The sequence below is a fragment of the Embiotoca jacksoni genome, unplaced genomic scaffold, assembly GCF_022577435.1.
Source record: "Embiotoca jacksoni isolate LCO1_2020_lvr unplaced genomic scaffold, fEmbJac1.0.p SCAF_43, whole genome shotgun sequence".
Classification (NCBI taxonomy): Eukaryota; Metazoa; Chordata; class Actinopteri; family Embiotocidae; genus Embiotoca; species Embiotoca jacksoni.
Window position 1 is genome coordinate 628,927 of NW_027185396.1, and position 24,168 is coordinate 653,094.

General features: G+C 46.1%; 1 protein-coding gene across 1 annotated transcript in view; it reads right to left on the reverse strand.

Moving 5' to 3' along the window:
* Positions 1-844: 844 nt before the first annotated feature.
* The window catches only part of skia (v-ski avian sarcoma viral oncogene homolog a), a 71,631-nt gene continuing 48,307 nt past the window's right edge, over positions 845-24,168 (reverse strand). Inside the window, exons 2-7 of the mRNA XM_069169275.1 lie at positions 10,212-10,328; positions 9,025-9,140; positions 8,106-8,416; positions 7,317-7,648; positions 5,440-5,670; positions 845-4,720 (exon numbers count right to left, since the gene is read on the reverse strand). Coding sequence (XP_069025376.1) covers positions 4,532-4,720; positions 5,440-5,670; positions 7,317-7,648; positions 8,106-8,416; positions 9,025-9,140; positions 10,212-10,328 — 1,296 coding nt within the window. The 3' untranslated portion in view covers positions 845-4,531. The remainder of the gene's footprint in view (positions 4,721-5,439; positions 5,671-7,316; positions 7,649-8,105; positions 8,417-9,024; positions 9,141-10,211; positions 10,329-24,168) is intronic.

The window sequence follows — 24,168 nt, forward strand, 5'->3', positions numbered from 1 at the left end:
TTCACGAGTTGTGATGTGTTTGCTGACGTTTCCAGAAACTGCAGAGGTCATGGAAATTATTTTTTGCGATGGATGTTCAGCAAACATGTTCTAATTTTAGTCATGTAGTGTTTGTCTTCATAACTTAGATATTAGCCTACATCCCCGGAAGGTAACAATGATGACCTCTGACTTCTTCCAAATGTATTTATTTGAGTGAGTTATTCAAAACTGAACTGTAATGTCGGCCCTTTTATCCGTTCAGCCATTTAAATCAGGGGCAAAACTGATCTGATGGCTGGAAGCAACAGACCCGTACAAACTGTGTATCGGTAGTTGTGGCTTTTGATCCACTGAAGAAAGGCTGTATGTCTATGGGAGAATATCACAGCCATAAGTCTCAGTTTGAGAGCACGATTTCTTGTGTTTCTCAATCACATATTGTGATATTCTCTCTCAAAAGTCTTGATTGCAGATGTACAGTTTTGAAAGAGAGGGGAGCAAATCCGCAAGCGAGCAGCGACGGGAGACTTTTGAGAGAGAATATTAAAATTTTTGATTGTGATAACAAGAAAAATCCTGCCCTCAAATTGAAAGAGCATACTCTGGACTCATGGCAGACATACTCCCATGTATGTCTGTAAACCGTGAGCAGTTTCACCCCTTTAAAAGAATAAAGCAACGATCCCGTCCTTGGACAACAAATCTTTTAGCTGAATGGATATTTTTGTGTACTGAACTGAATTCATCAGTGAGATGAAAAAGAAGCAAGAAAGCACTCAGTCTGCATTATTTGCAACATAATTAGGGTTTCTATTGTTTTTTCCCAAACAGGCAGCAAAAAATTGGAAACTGGGTCATTCAATCTGGACAAACAACTTTATTTCTGGTAATGCATCTATACACTGTACATTCAGTCACTGTAGTATATAAGCATAGCTATTTTCAAACATAATCTCATAAAGTCCTTTACTTTACAATATAGTCCGTGTCGTTAGAGAAGGGAGGGGTATTGTTGGAGGAGGGAGGAGGGAAAGGGCGTGAAAAGATGACGGAAAATAGGGAGATAGATGAATAAGCTGAGCTTTTTTTTTCATACTGTATATGTGGCATTAATAAATGGGAAAGCTTACCTCTTACATAAAAATATTTCTAGAACTGTATATAGTATTAGCAGCAGCACAGGGCTAAAAAGATACATGAGGATGAGCGGGAAACAATCTGCAAGGTGGCGCAGTCGTGTGTTGGGACCCGTACTGCAGGTCTGCTATCTGATACTGAACATACTGCTGAAAATATATGTATGAACTGGTGAAAAAAGTCATTCAATATAAAGACTCTACAGTAAAAACAAAAACAAAATAATGAAAAGAAATGGATTAACATGTGTATGTTGGGAATATTCTCTTACGCACTGCATTTACTGTTTTTGAAACATCTCAGTTAAAACACAAAGGAAAAAAAAAGAAAGAAGACAGCTATTGTAAGAAAAGATTTCTTTTTGAAAAAAGGAAACACCATGTACATATATTATACAATATTGTAAATGAAAAAAATATTTACATTTGTAAATTCTTATTCAAATCTTCACACTGGCTAGTATTTGTCTATTAATATGGACTGTTATTGCTGCTTTACTGCCCATCATTTAGCAAAATGATTCTCCTTTAGAAAACAAGACGTTGTCAAACTGCTTTTTTCTTTTTGTGCGGGAGAGCGAATAGCCAAATGTCATTATTGTCTCCCTTCTTTTGTAGAAAACCAATAGTAACGTAAACTACACATAGGCTATCAACTCTTTTGAGTGTAAAAACAACTACAAAATGTACCAATTTTAGGTCTGTCAAAGTCACAGACGCGGTGTTCTCCGAGCAACATCAGTATTGTTGGATAAGAAACGGGCTTTCAACGTAATGCCCTCTTTATTATCCTCGACATGTCCGCATCAGGACGAGTCAGCAAACTGGGAATAAACAGTTAAGTCTTTATGTACAACCCGAAAAGTAACAATTCATTGAAGCAAGTGGCTTTTCAAGATCTTCTATAAAAAATTGTCTGAACATGCATATCATTGATTTCAAATGAAGAAAAAAAAGCACTCATTCGAAAAAAATAAAATACAAATAAAAAAGCCTTAAGCGTCTTTGCATTTGTTCAATTGTTCTCTGCATCTAAAAAGAAAAGAAAAAAAACGTTTGTAAACTGGTTGGTTTGAGGAATACTGATAAAAAGAGCTGCTGAGTGAGGGAGGGGCAAACTGGGGAGATGCCCCGCCCCCACAGCTTGGTCATCAGTTTTCCTTCTCTGGAAACCTTTTGCCCACGTCCAGGCACTTGAGGTTGTCCAGCATCGCTTGAATTTTATTTTTTTTTCTTCTTTTTTTGCTGTCTTATGTTTTTTTTTTTTTTTTTTTTCTTTGCAGGTGAGAAGTATTTTTTCTTAAGAACAATATACGGCTTGTTGCTTTTTTTTTTTTTTTTTAAATGATGTTTTCCTCTTCTAAATAGGACAAATTGCTTTATATTGCATAACACAATAAAACCCTTACGTGTACAGTATCAATGCCCAATAACTGACTATATGTATGGCAAACGTTCTCAAATTTCATGCATAAAGAAAATATGAGTTTTTCTATTGAAAAAAACTGAACATAACAGACAAGCAATAAAAAAAAACTCCACGTTTAAAACAACATCAACAACCGAAGGAAAAATAGCATTAACACAATGTACATTCTGATTGCATTGTACCCACAGTGTGGTGGCCGATTCACAGCCTCCGCCTTCTCAATAAAACTCCATTTTTACTTTTTGTCGGTGCTCCTGTAATCACTCGGCTTCCTGTCGCTCCGCCCCCCTCCCCCATCTTTGTTGGGAGTCCGAGCCGAGTTCTCAGGGGTCACTTATTTTACAAGGATGGGAGAATGCGCAGCTCAACAACTTTTCCTCAAAAAAATCCCAGACTGCATCAGCAAGCAACAGCTAGACTTTTTTTTCTTACTGTTTATTTACAATACTTTGCCTTAAGAGAACAGAACAACAGTATTTATTGAAGATGCATATAATCAACAAAATGCTTACTGGATTTATATGGTAGCAGTCATGTATAAGAGGATGTTTTCAAACAAAGATTGAAGACCATAGTGGGAGTACAATGCATTATAACAGTAATTTGTTATGACAAAGTGCGATTCATTATTGTAACGTAAAAAAACAAAACAAAAAAACAAAACATATATTTATATTTACAGACTTTAATTTATTTAAAATGAACCTTTTTGTGGTTATTGACAAGCGTGTCCATCCAGCCCACTTTGACTTTATCGATGACGAGGCCAATTGGAGTAAAAAACATTGATCATTGTAATGTTACAAAGAAACCAAAACGAGGACACACTCACATCTGGAGTATTTTATCTTTACAAGATAAAGACTTCAGGGTTTTGACCCAAATGCTAAAAAAAAACCCATATGGCAACCAGTGTGTGTGTGTGTGTGTGTGTGTGTGTGTGTGTGTGTGTGTGTGTGTGTGTGTGTGTGTGTGTGTGTGTGTGTGTGTGTGTGTGTGTTATCTGAGATTGTTGGATTTTGGTATTGATCATCCAAAACAAGTGCTCACTAAAAAAAAAAAGATGTTTTTCCAATTGTCCATCCGGGGTCGGATCCCGGGAGACAAACAAAATGAACCCAAATAAAAATAAATGATTTTATAAAATCAGTGGACTGCGATGGCTTCCTGAAAAACCAGCAAAAAAAACCACGGTGGCATTGTGGGAAGTCCATTTTCATATTTTGTTCGTCTTTCTAATTTATTTGAATCTTTTAACGTTTTCAAACCCCGACACCACAAAGAAATGCTCTTCTTGTTCTTCACACATCGCTATGCAGTCTCTTAAATAGCTTATAATGTCTTCAGAGTCCTCCGTCTTTGTCATGGCAGGAGACAGTGGTGGAGGTCTTCTCGGGGGAGGGGGGAACCGGGGGTTATTGTGTTGGCTCCGCCCTCCTGGCAGCGCTGCTGTAACACCTCTCGACAGCTGTAAAACTAATATGACATGATCATCTTTTAGCAGTTATTAGCACGGTACAAAAGTCTTGCCTCGTTTCCTTGTCGGGGGGAAAAAACCAGGCCCAGCTGCACTCTGTGCTACGTCTCTTTTTTATTTTTTCTGTCATTTTCTGTGAACCAGTTTTCAGTTCTGTGAGTCGGGAAGGTGCGAGTCAGTGCTTGATTTAGAAACACGTGTTTCCTTGTTGCCGTTTCCGGTCATTCTCCGAGGGAACCACTCACTAGACTTTTCATGGCCGGGGACGAGGACACGGCTGCTCGTTCTCTTCTCTCTCGTCTCTTGCTGTCGTGTTTCTGTGGGGGTCGAGCGTGAGGGGACGGCGGTGCGCTGTTCGCCGGGCCCCCGGGGCTCCGGGGTGTTTGATTGGTCTGAAATGGGCAGAGGATGTCGGGGGGAGGGAAGGTGGGGGTGGTGGTGGGGGTGGGGGTGGGGGGGGGGGGGTCCGAGGTGGTGACGTGGGAGGGGCTGGGTCGGTTGTTGGGTTTACTTGTCAGCGGGCGTGTCCATAAGCGTCCCGTCCGTATTGTTGCTGGATTTGGGCCAGAGTTGGTGCTGTAGCTCTTTCACCACTCTCTCCAGGTGCTCCCTGGCCTCCCGCTCCTGGATCAGGTCGGCTCGAAGCTGCTCGCGGTCGGCCTCGGCGTGCTGCAGCTTCACCTGGAGGTCCTCGATCTGGAAACCAAAAGGCAGGAATGAGCTGAAATGAGTCTGCAAGGTGTTCGAACCACTGAGCTAAAATCAGGATTATGATCAGGGAACGACGTCCGTCGAACTAATGCGGAGGAACCCAGACACGCAAACAGACACGGACGCTTCATGGTTAGTTCACAAAACTAGTGTTTAAGTCTTCACAAAAATTGGGAGTTTGGGAACAAAGCTTATGAAATGGTCAGTCAGGATATTTCCAGATTGGTTTTCCTCTTTTGGCAACAGAACTTCTCTCCAGTTTATTTTACAGCCTCTTGCATGAGGCTGACCTCCAATGAACAGTTCAGCCTCGTGATCACAACCATCTCCGAGTTAGAGACAGACTGCGCAGACGCAGCTGGAGAGCACCGACCCCCCTCTTGTTTTGTCTAATCTGCATTTCCTGTGGTGCCTGGGAGGGAAGTTGACGTCTCTTCCTGTTTCCTCTAGAAGAGGGACTTATCGTACGTCTCGGGGCTACACCCATTTATTTCTGACCGGGGAAGGGGAAATGTGTTTTTTTGTTTTTTTGTTTTTCATGCCTTCTCTGCTGACTGTGACGGTGGAACTCTGCATTTTACTGAGACGGTGCCGATTTAATCAAACACGTCTGTCTGCCGCCATAGTTTAAGGTTGTCAAAAAGCTTTATCCGTCAAATGTTACAAAAATAAAATAGGTGAAAGCTGGACGTGCGCCGACTGACCTGTGCGGAGTACTTTGCGCGGAGACGTCCGGCCTCGCAGCCTTTGTCACACACCCGGAGCTGCCGGGCCTGTTCGAGCTCCCGCTTCAGGCGGATCCGCGACTCGTTGGCTTCCTTCATCTTTTTCTCGCTCTCCGCTCGCAGGCGCTCGATTTCCTTCCTCAGGTTGCGCTTGGCCTCGGTCGCCTCGCGCAGCTTCTCCTTCTTGGCTACCCGCAGGAACTCCAACTCCTTTCAGAGGGAGAGATGGTCGATGTTTACATGGGGTTTGGGGAGGAGGAGGGGGGTGGTGTCATACTTCTGTAAATGAAACGCCTAGAAAAAGTTGACTTTCTTTCCAGAAACTGATGGTAATCATTGGGAGGATTCGGTATCCCGTGATGCTCGGGTAACCAGAGTGAATCCAGTGGATATGTATCCGTCACATTCCTGGTTTCTGAGCTGTTGACACCCGAGAGCGGGGCGACCGGCAGGCTGCAGTGTTGGTGTCAGTGTTTACATTGAGCCTGGTCAAAGGTGAGGGCAACGTGTGGGCTGACAGAAGTTACTTTTCCTTCCTCTGAATCACTGAGAGACTGTGTGTGTGTGTGTGTGTGTGTGTGTGTGTGTGTGTGTGTGTGTGTGTGTGTGTGTGTGTGTGTGTGTGTGTGTGTGTGCGTGCGTGCGTGCGTGCGTGCGTGCGTGCGTAGTGGTAACACACCCATGGCCTTTCTCAAGGGAACCTAACAGCTGAAACAAACACGACTGTCATCGAGCTTTGTTGGGACCCACAAAAAGGGTGAAAAGAAACAATCCTCATCACACCCTTTACTCAGCAGAGGCTTTACGTAAGACCTCGTCCAATCCCATCAAGGTTGGGCTCCTAAACACGGGGGAAGAAGTACACAGCGGGCCGGTTTAAAGTAAGACCTCTGCTGATTGAGCTCGCGGCTCGCTTTGGATTTGCGCCGCCTTCTCCGCAGCTCCTCTGAAAGCCCCGATGGAAAGTGAAAGTGGAATGCTGTCATGCTTAGAATTGCTTTTTTTCCCCCCTTTTGCTCAGGATGCATCTTGTGTTGCTTCACCCACACATGACTCCTTCGTCGCCGTCTTCTTGTTCTCGGTCCAAAGACCCAAAAATAAAAATGGAAGTCAGGCCCTTTTCCCTTTGCAGCAACATCCGCTCTCATTGTTATCACTTGCTAACTCATGCTAAGCTTTTGCGGACAGTGAGAATGACTTCTAATCCTCTTCTGCGTTTTTGATGCCTAAGTAATTTCCTCTGAGCCAACTTAGGAAACTTTCTGTCTGGTCTGTTTCTAAGATCCGAAGCAAAAGCTTAAAGGTTTGTACTGTATGAATTATCACGAAATCCCAAAGGTGAGAAACAATCATCACTAAACACTAGATGCACCATGTAAAGCACCATGGAGTTATTCTGAAGCTTTCTCGTCTCAATTCAGTTAAATAAAGTCTAACGTGAATTAAGATAACTTAAAATCTCCGCAGAGTCCAACTCCGTCCTCAGGTCTTTAAAAGAAGGTCCAAATCAGGTCAACGAAGACGAGATGCAGTTCTTTCTAGTCTCCAGATGACGAGCATTAAAACGACACAGCGACACAATGTTTTCCTTTCAAACCTGAATAGTTAACAGTTAATACGAGTGTTTTTATTGATATTCTTTTCTAAAAGTTGAGTCCTTTCCCTGCGGAAATAAAGTCCAGCGTTCGGAGCGGTGAGGCGAAGGCCGAGTCAACGGATGATAGTTTCAGCGTCTGCGTGTTCATTTCCGCTTCCTGTCCTTGTGCTCTAAACGCATCTTGCCTGTACATCTCCACGTGTTTTAGTTTGACACAGATGGAACGATGGTTGTAAGAAGGCCTTGAATGGATCCGTACCTGCTGTAGGCTGCGTTTGGCCTGCAGCGCCGAGCCCAGCTTCTCCTCCTGCTTCACCCTCATCTTCACGATCTCGTGCAGGAACTTCTCCTTCGACTCCTTGGAGTCCAGTCCGCTGTCCAGCGCCTGCCTCAGGCTCTCCAGCTCAGACTCCATCCCCAGCTCGGGAGGCGTGACGGGGGCCGCGGCGACGGGTGCGGTCGCGGGGGCGGGGCCTTCGGCCGATGCGACGCTGCACACGGACACCTGGGTGCCCGGCGAGCTCAGATCTTTGGCCGAGCTGCTGGACGAGGTGAAGGACGGTGACGAGAGGGAGGACAGGGACGAAGTGACTGTAGGGAGACACGCGAGACAGGTTAACGTCTATCTGAAAGCTCCAACGCTCTGGTCACATAAATGAACAAGTGGAGCCCTGTAACAAACCGTGCACACATATCTGAGGCTGTTATGATCACGACATTTTAGTTGACAATTTATTGGCATACAAAAAAATTGCGATTTATGATTAAATTGTCTTTTCCTGATCATTTTATGCCACTATTATAATATAATAAATAATATATAATGGACTTTCTGAATAAACCTAAACCTCATGAAGAAAAGACAGTTATTGGCTGTGGTGTTCTGACTTTGCATCTCCGTGAAAAATAATGTTGATATATTGACAGAAAAATGACATTTCTGTTACTTTCATCCAGCTGCGGAAGAATCGAAACGATTCGAACGATTGTGCAACATGATGACGATGATCCTCTAATAATTGCAAACAGGAGAGTGTTCGTTGCTTACACTCATCACGGCTCTCCACTTCGATCTCCACCTCAGAGTCTTTGTCGTCCTGAGGTGGCGGCGGCGGCGGCTTGCTGGCAGCGGAGGAGGGAGGGCAGGGGACCTCTGGAGCCGGAGGCGGGAGCTCCCCGGTGGCTCTCCTCTTGCGGGGCCTGGAGTTAGGGTGGGCCCCCTCGCCCGGGGGCTCACCGCCGCTCGGGTGGGAGGTGCTGGGTACCGACGGGGACATAGGACCCACCTTCCCCAGAGGCAGCGGCGTGAGGGCCACGTTGGGCGCCACGGCGTTTTCCAGACTCTTGTAGTTGTAGAAACTGAAAAAAAAAAAAAAGGAAAGCGGACAGTTTTTAAGCCGTTTGTCTCACGTCGCTGCCGCGTCATCACCTTCCATCAAACGGTACTTCATCAGCAGGAGATGAATCCTGCACATCGGTACGGACGGTCGGTCCTACTTTCATGGTCCGCTTTGAACAGCCTTCGCCCGACCGGTGCAGAAACAAACCAAACATTCAAATAAAAGAGCCCGCAGCTCCTTTCCTCCCACTACAGGAGGAACCGGGCCAGATCAGCTGTGATCTGCACCGGCCGCCCCGTGCCAAGTGGGTGCCCACAGCATGAGTGTGTGTCAGATGTGTGTGTGTGTGAATGGTGGCGTGTGGGAGGCTGGTGGTACAGTCAGACTTGACCCCCCCGTGACACCGGCCCACCCAGACGAAGCGAGAGAGAGAGAGCACGCTGGGATCTCATCGCCATCCAGCTGAACAAAACGGCCGTCATCTGCTGCACTGAAAAAGCTTCTCTTCAGCATATTTTTTTTTTTTTAAATGTTTGGAATATGTTTCCTTTGAAGTCGCGCAAGTGTTGCTTTGGTGAGAGAGTGCTCGGTTTTGGATGTTTGCTCGTTCCCCTCCGACGGGCTCACCTGTCTCTCAGCAGGGCCAACGGGTGAGCGGAGGGCTCCTTGTCCCCAGCAGAGACGTGGGGGGACCAGGGTCGGAAAGCCGAGGGCCTCTGGCGCGGCTGGATGCCGTTAATCCCCTGAAAAAAAAACAACAATATTTCAACGAGTGATAAAGAAATCTATTCAGTAACTCAGTAACTTTTAGGGAAGGATATCGTTTGAAGTTTTTAATCCGATGTGATACCTGAGTTTACATACTGTTTATGAAACGTAAAAATTATCCACGAGAGGATTTTTACGGATTGAAGTCGGATTAACTATCTGATAAAAGAAGTAATCAAGATTATAAATCTAACTTTAGGACCTTTTCATACTTTGTACCAAAAAGCATTGATTTAGAAACGAACCCGAACCCAAGAACTTGTTTCAAGTTTAGATATTTCTTTATCTACTTTCCCCCCGAGCTGCCTTATCTAAGATTTGGTCTTTAAATGCTGCTTTTAGCGAAAATATTTTGAATTTATTTTATTTTTTGTGTCTTTGACAATAATTCACAAATTCTGTAAAATTGTGCATCCATGAAGAAGTTGTGTTTGTTTCTAGATGACTGAGACCAGGACATTTCCTCACCGTGCTTGTATTAGAAGCTGTCTTTGACTTTGTGTGTGGTCCAGAAAAAAATTACAGGGGCCGGGGGGGGATGTCATGTGAAAATTTAGACAGCGGAATAGTCGAGGATCATATTTGAATTAAAAAGATTCCCTCGTTACGTTGCAGTAAATGCTAAAAGGGTGCGAATAGATGTGTCATTGGAAGAGATGGATGGTGACGAGTGTCCGGTGAGTGGAGAGGAGCAGCATGAAGACCTTCCAAGTCTATGGTGGAATTTTAAAAAAAAACAAAAAAACTTGGAGGGGTGGGGGTGGGGGGGTATTGATCTTCACAGGGACATCCATCATTATATTGTGGTTATATTATGTTTCGCTGCTCTCTCAAACTTTGCTCACAGCGTCTACAGTTTCCCCCTTCTGTTAGCACAGTTTGCCAAAATCTAAATTTAAGCGCTACCCTCATCCGAAAATGTCCATATAATGTTACATGACATCTCATCTCGTGCCCCCATGCGTCATCGTCATCATCATCAACGTCGTCATCATCATCATCATCATCATCATCATCCCATCCCTCCGCAGCTAAGCGACACCGACCTTATTGGAGGCGGAGAGGGACTGGAGCCAGTCGAGCTGCTTCTCTTTGTCGGCCAGCGGGGATTGGGACGGGAGGTCTTCGTGTTTGGGCTTCTTCATCGGGATGGGATCGGACACCTGCGAGGACGAGAAGGAGCGCTCGCGTTACATTTGATCACAGTGATAAATGCTGTAATTCGTCACGGTTTCCTCTCACTACGTTCGGCCCCACGGACAGAAAATATATCTTTAATACTGCGAAACAGGCGCAAATGTGCAAACACTTCCAAATGGATTTGTCCCACACCATGTGAACGCATCACAGGTTGCCCACTTGGCAGCCGGCTATCACTGAAATGTCAGTGAACTGAAAACGCACCCAATACTGTCAGACAGTGTGTGTGTGTGTGTGTGTGTGTGTGTGTGTGTGTGTGTGTGTGTGTGTGTGTGTGCCCGATAGGGGAGTGTTAGCAGAGGTGTCTGATAGCTGGAAGTGCGAGTGTGTTTAAATTTGTATTTCTGGGGATGTTACCAAGTTCGTTCATGCGCAAACACACACACACACACACACACACACACACACACACACACACACACACACACACACACACACACACATCATAAGCCAGGCTATGGGAATTTGTCACACACTTGTCACAAACAGGATCCAATACAGCTAGGTGTATTTGCTCATGGGCAGCCAAGAGAGGAGGCGAGAGGTGACTGGGGCAGTGTGTGTGCGTGTGTGCGTGTGTGTGTGTGTGTGTGTGTGTGTGTGTGTGTGTGTGTGTGTGTGTGTGTGTGTGTGTGTGTTATGTGTATCAGTCTGTCCCACACAGACAGACAAGTAGGGGTTTGTTTCGCTTCCCCTCCGCCCCCATCAGGCTGGCTTTGTGGCTATGACCTCAGCCTCTCCATGCTGTGGCTGTCACTAGTTGTCCCTCATATGCGCGCACACACACACACACACACACACACACACACACACACACACACACACACACACACACACACACACAACTAAGAGCAACTGCAATGACTGAACAAAATATATGAAACTTTCGATCAAAATCAAATCAAACACTTTTCACTTGCAGATTTTTGGAAGTATTTTAAATCTGACAGGTTTGAGTTGTGTTGAAGGAAAACATCCACAAATGTGAACTTTTCCGAGGTATAATATTTGGGTTCGATGATGATTCGGCACAATTTAGCAGCAAACGAAGCAGGAAAGCCAGCTGACCCGTGAGCAACTGGTGGAGTTCAACAGTTAGCGTTGAGCTCTGGAGTTTATCATAAATGTTGTGCGTGTTTCCGTCTCGGTGTTTCGAGGTCACGCGGGGGCGCGGAGGTCGCGCGGAATGGAGATCTGGACCGACTAATATCTGTTGAGGGGATAAATTGCTTCACATTCACTCACTCATCTCTCTCTGGTGCTCCCTCACCCTTGTTTTTCCTTCCACGGTGTTCTGCCGGCCACACACACACACACACACACACACACACACACACACACACACACACACACACACACACACACACACACACACACACACACACACACACACACACACACACACACACACACACACACCAGCCCTGCATGGTGTCAACAGGTGGTCATCTGTAATGGGGTTACACACTCTCACTGTGTCTCTGACTCTCAGCCATGTTGGCGGTGCGTTGCGCCACATGTCCGCGTAATCAGAGGCGCTCTCGCAGGAAAGTAGCGTGGCTAGACGAGCGAATGCCGCGGAGGTCTGCCGTCAGGACAGCTGTCCTCTATCCCGCCCGCAACCCCCACCCCAACCCCCACTCCCCCCCTACGCACAACTCCAGGACTTTCGACGACTTTCCGTAACAGCGTCAAGACGGCGTTCTTTCCTCTCAGGTCTATTCGTGCACTTGTTTGAAGATTCACGATGGAAGAGAAAAGCCGTTTCCTCAGAGGAACACGTCTGTGGTGTCCTTGAAGAAGTCCTTCAAACGAGGGAATGATAAAGATCTCAGACTGTTTAAAAGACCTGTTTTCTCCAAGTGACTCCATCAGAGGAAACATTTCTGACTAGGCGCTGAAGTAAAAGCCAGTCTCATGTGTTTGTCAACTTCTGTCCATATATGTATAGATGTTCATTTTAAAACTAATAATTAAAGACAAGTTCACTTGACAGCTTCATGTATGTAGGATTCAGTGCACTGTAGTTAAAATAGGTGACAATTCAGGCCAGAGGGATACATTTAGATTTTTTTTTTAATTGTAGGTTTAAGTGAGCAAAATGTGTATGCAATATTTCACTTGTTTATTTTTATGGTACAGAAGAAAAAAAGATGGATTTGAACTAATGTACACAGTAAACTGAAGCCATCGAAGACACCTGGCAACAACACAGAGGAGTGTTGGTAAGTTTGTAGGTTATCTACAGATGAAGAGATATGTCCTACATATCACTGCAGCAAAGCCGGGCTGGAGGCAAGTGGCTAGCGCCTGCAGATTAGCCCAGAGAATGGTTCACGTTCACACACACACACACACACACACACACACACACACACACACACACACACACACACACACACACAGCGCTGGCTCTGGGCAAAGTCTCTGTGCCACGTGCCAGTCCTCGTCTCGTGGATTACCGGTTGCCAGCGCCGCAGCTCTTCACTGGGGCGAGATCCGGTCCCGGTAATCTTGGACGGAGGAGAGCGTCGGGAGGGAGGGAGGGTGGGGGGGTGGGTCACCGAAATTGGCAGCCGAGCCGGTGGGGCTCAGCGGTGGGGGCTTTAGGGAGGGAGGGGGAGGGGGGGTTTGCATGTCTAGATTACTGAACAGTGGGACTGTGAGACATGAGGCAAACCGTCAGGGTGGGAATTCCTATTAAAAAAGAAAGAAAGAAAAAGAAAAAAGGCGTCCGTGACGGCGGGTCTCGGGAGGCCGGGGGCTGCTTCCCGGGGATCCACCACATAAATGAGGACTGGTGTAATTTCACTATAATTTGATTCACTTGAAATTATCCCATTATAGGGAATGATATCTTTCTATGTGGGTCCCCGGGATGAAGCATTATCAAATGAAGTGGGTCTGTGGGTTAGGGTGTGTGACATGAAATCCTCCTGCAACACACACACACACACACACACACGTGGACATTCACACGCTGAGACCCTGGCCGAGGGGCGAGTGAGACGTTTCTGTTGGACAGTGCTCTCCTGATAAGCCTCCTGACTTACAGCACTGCCTGCTGCTGGATGCTGATGGAGCTAGGTTAACATCAAAGACGCACAGAAATGTGTAGGAGTGTGCACACACATCCATGCAGCTCCCCCCTCTTCCCCCCTTCATGATCTGGTGTGGATTACACAGCATAGACAGGATGTCACACTTCTCAGATAAGGCTTTCTGATTAGCCGAGGTGTGTCAGACGTGCCCAGACTGCTCCGTCTACGTACCCCGCTCTGACTGAGAACACGACACCTCGTCGTATCAGCGTACTGCTGTTACACCGGTATCTGCAGGCTGACCTGCGGGCCTTTTATTAAGTCACATATCGTTCGGCACGATTATTCTTCTTCAAAGCGGTGGCACAATTTATCAGCACCGGACCTTTTGAGCCGAGTATCTGTCCGATGCTTAATTTACAGCCGCTTCCAGTGAGGAGTGTCCGCCGCACGAGACACTCACAAAGCGTCAAATCATGGGGCAACGTGTAGAAATAGTGAGAGCGTCGGGCTCGCCTCAGCTGCCATAGGGGGGCCCCGTGCAGGGGCTCGTGTGTGAGCACGTTTTTGGCCCCCCGAGTAGATGTGGGTGTATACTGTATGTCTGTTAGTATGGCTCTGTGTGTGTGTGTGTGTGTGTGTGTGTGTGTGTGTGTGTGTGTGTGTGTGTGTGTGTGTGTGTGTGTGTGTGTGTGTGTGTGTGTGTGTGTGTGTGTGTGTGTGTGTGTGTGTGTGTGTGTATGTGTGGCAGAGACAGGATGGGTGGGGTGAGAACAGTCTTCTCGGTTGAAGATTTGTCTATGCCTTTTGAAAATCCTCTCAGTTTCACTTCCCGTGTCTGCAGGCTGCTGCTGTTTGTCACAGCGAGACAAAAGTTCTATGAATAGAAATGTTTTTTGGACAACACGCAGGAGAAGATTTCTTAACATTCGTAGCTGAAACCGTTTGTGCTGCTCTAAAGTGGTATTTTTTGACAGGTTTTGCTGTCGTTAATATTTCTGCAGGGCAACCGACGTACAAGCGGAGACTCATTCAGTTTGGAGCGGGGGGGTCTCACCTCGATTAATTTTTTTTGCAGCTGCAATTTACAGATGTCCCATAAACGCCTCACGTGAGCGCTCCCTATAGACACACTGAAGTTACTGAAGCACATTCAACTCAGACTGGTATGTGGCCAAAAATTGAATCACATTAGTTTGAAAAGAGTGAAACATGATGCGCGGAGACGGACTGTACCAAGTAGCGCCGATGATGGGAAGGGCTGTGTTGAGAAGACAACTGGGGAACTGAAAGCTCTTATTCAGACTGACTCTGTTACACTTTCACACTGCTGACCTTTCAGCAAATAAATAATATGTGCGTACATCAAGTTGCGGACATTCTGAAACACTGCCGAAGACTTCTGGTGGTCCCACGTAGCACAAAAAACAAACAAGGAATGCTCCAAATTCAAAGGGTTTTTCGAGACTCTGGGGTTCTTTATTCTGTTTCACCTTTGTTAACATATTAGATGCTTCTGTTAGCTGGTATAGCAACCTCTGGATATTCGATCTATTGGAGTTGTAAGCAGTCAAGAAAGCAACAAATCTGTAAAGTTATTCCATTTGGACTCAGCTGGAGAGACGCCCGAGAGGAAGTGATTTCTAGAATGAATCTGGCGGTTGAGGTGAAACTGGCAACGGGGTAGTTCTGACGGGAGAACGACGCTGACACGCTTCGTGAAAATCCCACCAGCATTGAACAGAGCCCTCCCGATGACAGACGGCCTTTCATGCGGTGAGGCTGAGTCTCCTTCTTGACACAATCTGTTATCTTCATCAACCCATTCTACCACCTTGTTTCATTTTCTGCCACTCCCTCCTCTCGCTGTCTCCAACGCACTCTTTTCAACTATCTGTCTGACTGTGTTTCCTGTGTTGTAGATTACAGGATGTCTTCTGCAAACAAGTAAGACTCAAGTCACACAGAAAGAAAACAAGCCAACGAAGTGTTCCAGAAGCATGTGTGCACGGTGTCAGAGGGGAAAAGTGCTGCTGGCACTGTTTTATGGAGCAAGATAGTTGTCAGAAACCACATTTCCATTTTTTTTAATAAGATCAAAAAATAAAAGGTCAAGGTCAAGTCAATACGGTGCATTTCATAATATTTAGGTAATTTAGGGCATTTTCTAAGTGACTAAGCTTGACGTAAGAAAAGAAAATCATTGATTAGAGTTGATTTTCCAAAGTATTACTCAAAGCAAAACACATTGAGGCCGAGAAATGGGATATCAATTGTGGAAGTGGTTTGCGGCGTGAACACTTAACCATAAAATCCTTAATCACCTTACTGTGTTGTCCGTAGCATGTAGTCTGCTTTAACAGATTAAGTTTACTCAATTATCTGTGAGAATCGTCACTTCTATGGAAAATCGCTGTGACGACCGATAAAGTGCCGTTCATTTTGAAACGTGGTTAAAAGCTCCAGAAAGTGATCCTGAGTTCTTTAAATCTTAAATTGAAATTGTCATCGTGCTTTTTTCTGTTGTGCGTGTTCTTGAAAACACAGTTTCCTTTCACAAGAAAGTTCTTTCTGCTTTGACTGCATTATGCATCAGGTGTCAAGACCACATGGCTGACAGAAACAGACAGCCTGTAGTGGTATGGTGCTCAACTGGTGGTTGCTCAGCTTGACACCCCCCCCCCCCACCCCCGACAAGGCGAAGATGAAAGGGGCAAACAAAACCTTTTTTTTGCTCTTTCTTCACTCAGGTGGGTGAGCACAACCGCGCCCTGCTCATGACCTGACTTTGGCCTCCTGGCATGTTTCTGAAAGGGGCCGTCATGGTGGAAAGGCAGGGAGGGGCCCCTTCCTGCAGGCAAGGTGAGAGCTCAGCTAGCAGGCCACAGAAAGAAAAAAAACACATAAGGTGGGAAACAAACAGGTGTCAGACAACAATGTGACTTCACTTTTTTTATGCAAAATAAAAAGACAGAGAGAAGGAGAGAAAAAAAAAAAAAAAGGGGGCTGACCCGGGATGCTCAGGTTCGGGGGCTGAATTCATCAGTGCTTGCCTTGGAGCAAACAAACAAGCTGCTTGTAAAGAGCTGCAGTCCCCCCCCCCCCCCCCCCCCCCCTGAGGCTGGAGGTGTTTTTTTTAACGTCTGCTGCGAGCTGAATTGTGATGAGCCGTGTTTGGAAAGGTGAGCTGTGTTGTCTAGGGAGTTGAATTCTAACCACCTGTCTATGCAAATGTTTAGCAGTCAGAATGCCACTTACTTCCCCCCCCACACACTCCCCCTACTCCCCCTACTCCCCCCACCCCTCCTTGTCTCTCTCTGTCTCTGTCTCTCTCTCTGTCTCTCTCTCTCTCTCTCTCTGTGTCTGTCTGTCTCTCTCTCTCTCCTTGTAACTGTGCGAGCTTGTAAATGTGTGTGCACAGCTCAACACCCAGACAAACATACCGGATACAAATATAGCAAGCAACCACGGCTGCTCGGTCGAGTGAGATTCCTCAACTGTGTGTTTGTGGGTTACACACGCGAGAGTGCACACACACACACACACACACACACACACACACACACACACACACACACACACACACACACACACACAAGCAAGCAAGCAAGCAAGCACGCGCAGAGCTCCAATTTTGGCAACGAGTTCATCCCACCATCGTCTCCTTGACTGAGGAGTCACGGAGAACAATGGGGCCTCTGTCTTCAATGAAGTAAATAGCAAAAAAAAACACTTTACATAGCTACAGTGGAACTGTTGCAGCGCTGCAGTGGAATCACATCATTCTTATTATTCAGGAGTTCTCAAGTCTTGCTGAGGCGCAGTTTCGACTTGAAGTTGAACTGGTTTGCTGACTACACTTGGAATGACCTCATCTAATATTCACTTTGATATCGTGGGGAGTAATTTCTCCTGCGCTCAGCACATAAGTAACTCTGTTTATTCCCTCCCAGTTTGGATTCATGAAGAGAAAGTATCAACTTGTTGAGTTTATTGCAGAACAGAGTCGGTACTCGGAGGCAAAGACAGCTTCCTGGCAAGAAGACAGGACTGTGGGCGTATGCATGTGCATGTACATACAAATGGTAGCTGTTCAGACAGATAGACAGACAGATAGATATGCATTACTGATCCGATGAGGGAAATTATGTTGCAATGGATTAAGAACATCAATCGCAAATAAAAGCAGAATTGCACATCTGCAGATGACACTCAATGTAAAAAAAAAAAAAGAAACAAAAAAAGAAATATATATAAATATAAATAAATAAATATATATATATATATATTAATATAGACATCAAAAATAGTAATAAATAAAGAGGAAAAAGAGCAACTAGAGCAGCAGTTCAAAATCGGCAGTGAAAGGTATATAAATGTGATTTTTTTTTTTTTTTAATTTTTTTTTATTAAAACCAATGTGAGCTGTTGTAGAGTTCTAGTGAAGGGTAAGAATGATTTCCTATAATGTTCCTCATGACTATATGAGCCAGATGTATGTAAAGAGGAGGCTCCAGCAGTACCTGCCTGTACCACCTCTCCTCACATATCAGCCATCATTCATCCCATTAGCAGCTTCTCCTACATTCCCCGACAACCTCCAGCCAAAAAAACAGCTTGTGCTCAAACTGCTGAATTTTCTACCCAGAATCCCCCCTCCCCCCCCCTCCCCCGAGGGGTCCGCTTTAAAGCGAAGAAACCCAATCATTTCACTTCGTATTTCAACATTTGGATTTGAGAATACATTTTCACAGAAAAAGTAAATGGCAGCAGGGCGCGGAGTTGCTTCTGAGGTCTCTGTTTCCGGGAAAGGTCCACAGAGGCCAGTAGACACAGCAGAGGAGGGATGTCCCAGAGGTGCAGCCGCAAACTCGGCTAAAGGTCCAACACTTGCAGCAACCGTTAAAAACAAGCCCCAGAAAACAGGACGATTTAAACCTGTCATGAAATGTGTGTACGATCCAGCTCGGTTTGAACACGCTCGTTATGTTGAGAACTGCTTTTGCAATAATTATGAAAGGTGACTTTGTGTTTTTTCTACAAATAAATCTCAGTAAACACCACCGGAGCTCCTCACTGAAGAGCTTTGCTCCGCAAAGTCAGGGTATGTTATGCTACGCAGCGCTCGGCCCGGCTCCGGGAGGACAGGACCGGTCCCCGGGTCCCAGAAGGAACGGAGGGCCAACATTCCAGAACACATCAGTAAAAACAGACGAAGGAAGGCAAAGGACGGAAGACAAAAAGGCCACGCGGGGCGGAAAGAGGGAGCAAGAGATGAGGCGAGCAGGAACAGTTCATGGCAAGAGATCAACTCTGGACGGACAGCAACACACAACACCGATCCGTTACCGGCGTCTGGTACGCTTAAAGGAGGACATGAGCAGCGGGGGACACTACACACCACATGCAGAGCACACACAAGACAAACAAGACAAACACTTCATTATATAAAATGGAAAACCGCGAGACACAACAACTTTATAACATCGATATATTACACTCAGGAAGAGCATTGCAAATTTCTGCTCGTGCAATGTTATCCGTGTTGAATTAAAAAAAAAAAAAAAAAAAAAAAAGTGATCGCTAATAAACAAACAAAAACAAACATGGGAAACGATGTAACAAGAACATTTTTTTAGTTTAAAATATTTGTTTTTGCTTTTCAACCGAACGTGACAGACTATGATCTACCAGGGCAACGCACACGTGGAGTGTCTGTACAGGAGACGACGGTGTTGGGAAGGTGCTGCTGTCTTCCATTCATGAATCGTACAGTAGATTTTGATGCGTATATGTCGCACTGTCAAGTCCTGAAAACTGATGTTTCACATGACAACAGGGATATGAATTACAATGAAGGACTCCTCTTAGGCTTTCCCACTGCTGCTTAGAGACTGTGCAGAACAGCTTTCAATACACGCACGCGCGCACACACACACACACACACACACACACACACACACACACACACACACACACACACACAAAAAGAAGGAAAGGGAAGAGATTGAGGAGGTTTGGGAAGGGAGCAAGGTCTCCATTTCCTCTCGCCAAATTTGCTTTGGCAACTCTTTCCGTGGGAATGGTGAGGGACGAGCTCTCCTCGGCCGGAGAGAGCCGGGGATTGGACCGCCGATGAGACGGAAAGCCCAACAAAAAAAGAAAAAGAAACGTAAGATGGAGATAGTGGGAAGAAGTGGAGTGTGTGTGTGTGTGTGGGGGGGGGGGGCAGTAAGTAAATACAGCTGGACGTTTCCATAGCTTTTCTTTTTCCATCATCTCTCCTCGGCTTCTGCAGTTTATAGAAGGATCGAATGCTAACATTAACATGCCAGACATATACAGCATTATTGCCAGCGTGTGAAATTAGTACGCAACGATGATACTGGATTCCGGAGGCTGGATACCGAGAGGGAGTTTCAGGAGTTTGGAAAAAAAAAACAGATGTCATATCAGCTGACAATATTTGAGATTGAGAATGAGCCATGAAGTTTGTTTTAGATGTGAGCATTTGATAGTGTAAAAATAAACTTGTCAGTGCTGTCGAATGGATTAACTATGCAACAGTTTTGAAAATAATTCCAGCCAAGTGGATGACACTGATTGGCAGAAATGTAATATTTAATGAAAGTTCATATGGATAAAGTGAAAAAAAAACAAACAAAAAAAACACACTGCTTATGAAACGTGAATGTCTGCAGCTCTGCTTTTAAACTCGTTTTCAAATGGACAAATAAAAACCAAGAAAAGAATAGAAAGTCCCTTTTATGATGTCAGTCAACAAATGTTTCGAAAAGCATAATTCAATCTGATCCATTTGAAAAAAAAATTCTAATCCCTGCAAATACACTAATGGACATGTCCATTGATTTGTGTGTGTGTGTGTGTGTGTGTGTGTGTGTGTGTGTGTGTGTGTGTGTGTGTGTGTGTGTGTGTGTGTGCGCGCGCGCACACACTTGAGATTGTGCGTCCAATCTCGCGTAAAGATGTCTGAAGGCTCGCCGGCTCATAATATTAGATGACAACTTGAACCGGGCTGCAGCTGACGAGCAGCCGCGCAGCGTTTGGGTTTGTTGTTTGCTTTACGCCGTTCTAGCAGTTCACGTATCAACTATTTTCATAATTCGGGCGGATTGACGAGGGTCTGTGTTTGGCAACAGAACTGTGGAATAGCAGAGAGGAGAAGAAGAATTCCTGCGTTTACAAGCCTCGTAAAAAAGCTTGCTCTCCGGTTGGAACGAAGGTTGCAGGCGGGCGGGCACGAGCGAGGAGGAATCTGCTGATGGCTCTTTTCCTTACATCGGTGCAAAAAACTGCCCCGTTTTTTTTCTTAAAAAAAACACAAAAACAGTGGCCAGATGTGAATTATGGGTAATAAGGGGATATATGTGTGTGTGTGTGTGTGTGTGTGTGTGTCGGATCGGGGAATGCGGGGCAGAGGGCATATTTCTGCTTGGCGTGTAACATGCTCTGAGGTTGAGGCTGCTTGTGAAAGGGTTAAAGTCGCATGGCTGAGCAAATACATAAATAGCAGTGTGTGTGTGTGTGTGTGTGTGTGTGTGTGTGTGTGTGTGTGTGTGTGTGTTTGGGCATGAATGCTGCTGGCGTGGACGAAGAGGCCCGACGCGCGCACACACACACACACACACACGGGCAGTTTGATTTCCAAGTATTACTTACGGGGCACTGGAACACCAGCAGGCATTTCGGGTACCCCGGTCCAGACTGCAGCACATGCTTTAACATGTGACAACGTAGCCGTGTGCGCAACCGTGCAGGCGCGCGCACACACTTGCATGCGTTTGCGTGTATCTTGTTCGACGCTGACTTACGCGCGCACATACACACACATCCACGCCCACCCACTCCCACACATCAAAAGGAGCTCGCAGCAGTAGAGCGAGGCTGCAGAGATGGGCCTCATCTCGTAATGATAAATCATAACCCAACACCTAAATGGCTTCTTCACGAACACCCTCGAACACAACGGGTGCCTGGGAGCTGGGTGCCAGGGACACCCTCCCTGCCCCCCACGTCCTCTGAAAACACACTCACTTCCCGCAGGAAGTTTTTACTAATCTAAAAGGATTAACGCAGCTTTAGCTTCCATGGAATTATGTCAGTTTGCAGTTTGAAGTCTGACATGCAGACTAACCGAGTGGTTTTTATTTATTTATGTTCACGCGGATTCATATACGCTGTGTTTAGCAGGCTAACGGGTCTCTGGGATGGCTTCCTATTAGCGGGACAGGTGAACGGCGGATAACCGGATGTGAGACCCGGTTTGTCCATCGTGTGTCCTCGTTCTGTGCATGTTCCCGTCTGACAGGAGGATGAGGGGGATTTAAGAGAGGGTGGGGGCTCGCAGTCAAATCCCCCCTCATTTTACAGGCATCATTACGCCTGCTAAAGCCTCATCCCCGGAGCCCTGCGCTACCAGGGACCGGGACAGACCACCAATTACCAGTCTTAACCTCCCCGTCGCCCTCTCCGTTTTCTATCTCGATGACACCTATAGCTGGAGGGAGGCGGGGGAGGGGGGTTGATAAAGACTTTTTCTTAGTCTTGAGTTTGGTCTCAATCATTTGAGTCTTTGGTGTGTTTCCTCTCTCTCAACCAAGTCGACACGGACCTTCCCACAGTAGTAATAACTGTTAGCGGTTAATGCCACATTTAAGGCCAGTCTGCGTTGTTTCTTGGGATCGGCATTTCAAGCAAAACTAACTATTTGATTAAAAATCAAACAAATAAAATGAATAATATACGTAGGATTACCAAGGTCTATACTACAAAGGAATGTGACACAACCTGGACTTTTAACACTCGATTTGCAGTTGACTCGTTGCTTCCAGTATGCAGTTACAGTATAAATAAAAAAATAAAATAAAAAAGGCTCATGGGATAATAATTCACAGACGGCGTGGTCTGCTGTGACTCAGTATCTGCAAATGAATCGTTGATCGCGTAAACAAGCCTCCAGCGCTTTCCGCTGCAGAAGGTGATGCGACGCTTTACGGGATAACGGAAGGTGTGAAGCCGACAGTCTGGGAGGGTCCTGGCGTCACCTGGAGGAGCCACGCGAAACAAAGTAGGTCATCGGCTCATGGAGGCATTCGTAGATATATACTGTACGTGCGAGTATCGAGTTGGTCCGTGTGCATCTGTGTTTACAAGAAACAGAAAACACAGGGGAGCAAATATTTTAGTGGTGTTTCTGATTGAGGATCGGCACTCCGTCCAAACCCTTGTATACGTTCTGCGGTGACAGTCAAAGCATCGGCGACGGGGACGATAAATAAAAACTAAATATCCAGGAGTAAATCCAGCACTTTTCCCCCGTCGCAGCTCTGCTCCATGACGAGGTGGGACGAGTGGGATTCGGACCGTTCGGACCGGAGGTCAGCAGCGATAGTTCCGTTTGCGTCTACCCGATCAAGATTTGAAGTTATAGCTAAACTTAAATCCCCTCAAAGTATAATGGTTTACATCCGAGTGTCAGAACTGACAGCACTGGTCGCACACGCTGCGAAAAGCGCGTGAAACCTCACGGACCATTTAGCCACGCGGCTTGTCAGCAGAATCTCTCTTCTCGTCCGGTGACTCGAGCTCTCGCTTCCAACAAAGTGACGAGTCTTTCGGAGAGCGGAGAGCGGAGCTCGGACGGCCGGAGGCTACAATCTTTTTCCTTCCTGTCTGTGTGCTGGAATTAGGTCAGGCCGTCACAGCTGTTTCAGACACCACGGCTAGCCGCCGCCTGTCTCTCCTGACCGGGCCTGTCAGACTGTAGCACACTGGGCCCCTCACGGGCAGACAGCGGCTCCCTATGTGCCGTGTGAAAAGGCTGCCGTGTTTATTGACGGGCCCGGGTTTGTTGTAGTTGGACATTTAAGTGGGCTGAGCGCGGCCGCGCTAATACGTTTGCCGACATGGCGGGTCAATACGAGCGCCACGCCGAGCCCGTTGCCTAATGTGGAGAAACAAGCTCTTACACATGGCTCGCTGCTGAGAGGCTCACTGTGGTCTTCAAGTGTCATTATGTGGAGAGACCTAGAAAAACAGGGAGGCGGGAGGGGGGGGTGTGTGTGTAAATGAATGAAGTGCGCTGTGTAAAGCACAACATACTGTCTAGATGGTAGCGGTGAAGAGATAAAACTACGCAGGCAGCAGCAGAAAATGACTTCCTGGAATATCAGAGGCTGATTTTCATGTTTGGTTGAATCGCCCTGATATCTGACTTCCCTCTTTTATAGACTCAAAGCCTGCACGATCCAACATTTCCCCTCACGTTCCACCGAACACCAGTCCGTCACGCGCGCGCTGGGATTTTGTTCCGTCCTCTGCACGCTTTCAAATCCCATCGGGAGCGTGTCGGCCGCGCAGCGTTTTGTCTGCACCGTTTTATCTTACTTCCTAAATTTGGTCATGTTTCCTGCATCTCTCTGCTTCCATCACGGGTAAATGTAATTAAATGCTTTCTTTTTTGGTGCGCGCGTTTGTGGTTATTGTGGTCATTTCCTCCGACAGACAAAGTTTTATACAGCCAGCTGTGTTTCAGTCATTAGAAACATGAATCCTCCTTTTTATTGCGTAACTATTTCACATACGGTGTCTGTCGCGGGAGGGGAATGCATTTCTCTTCCAAATTGTAAAGACCGCGGGGGGGTAGACGCTGATGTAGCGACGTGATCTACGATCGGAAGTTTGCAACATGGGCGTTTTATTCTGAAAATTGACCGGGAAGTTTATTTTTACTTTCTCTAGA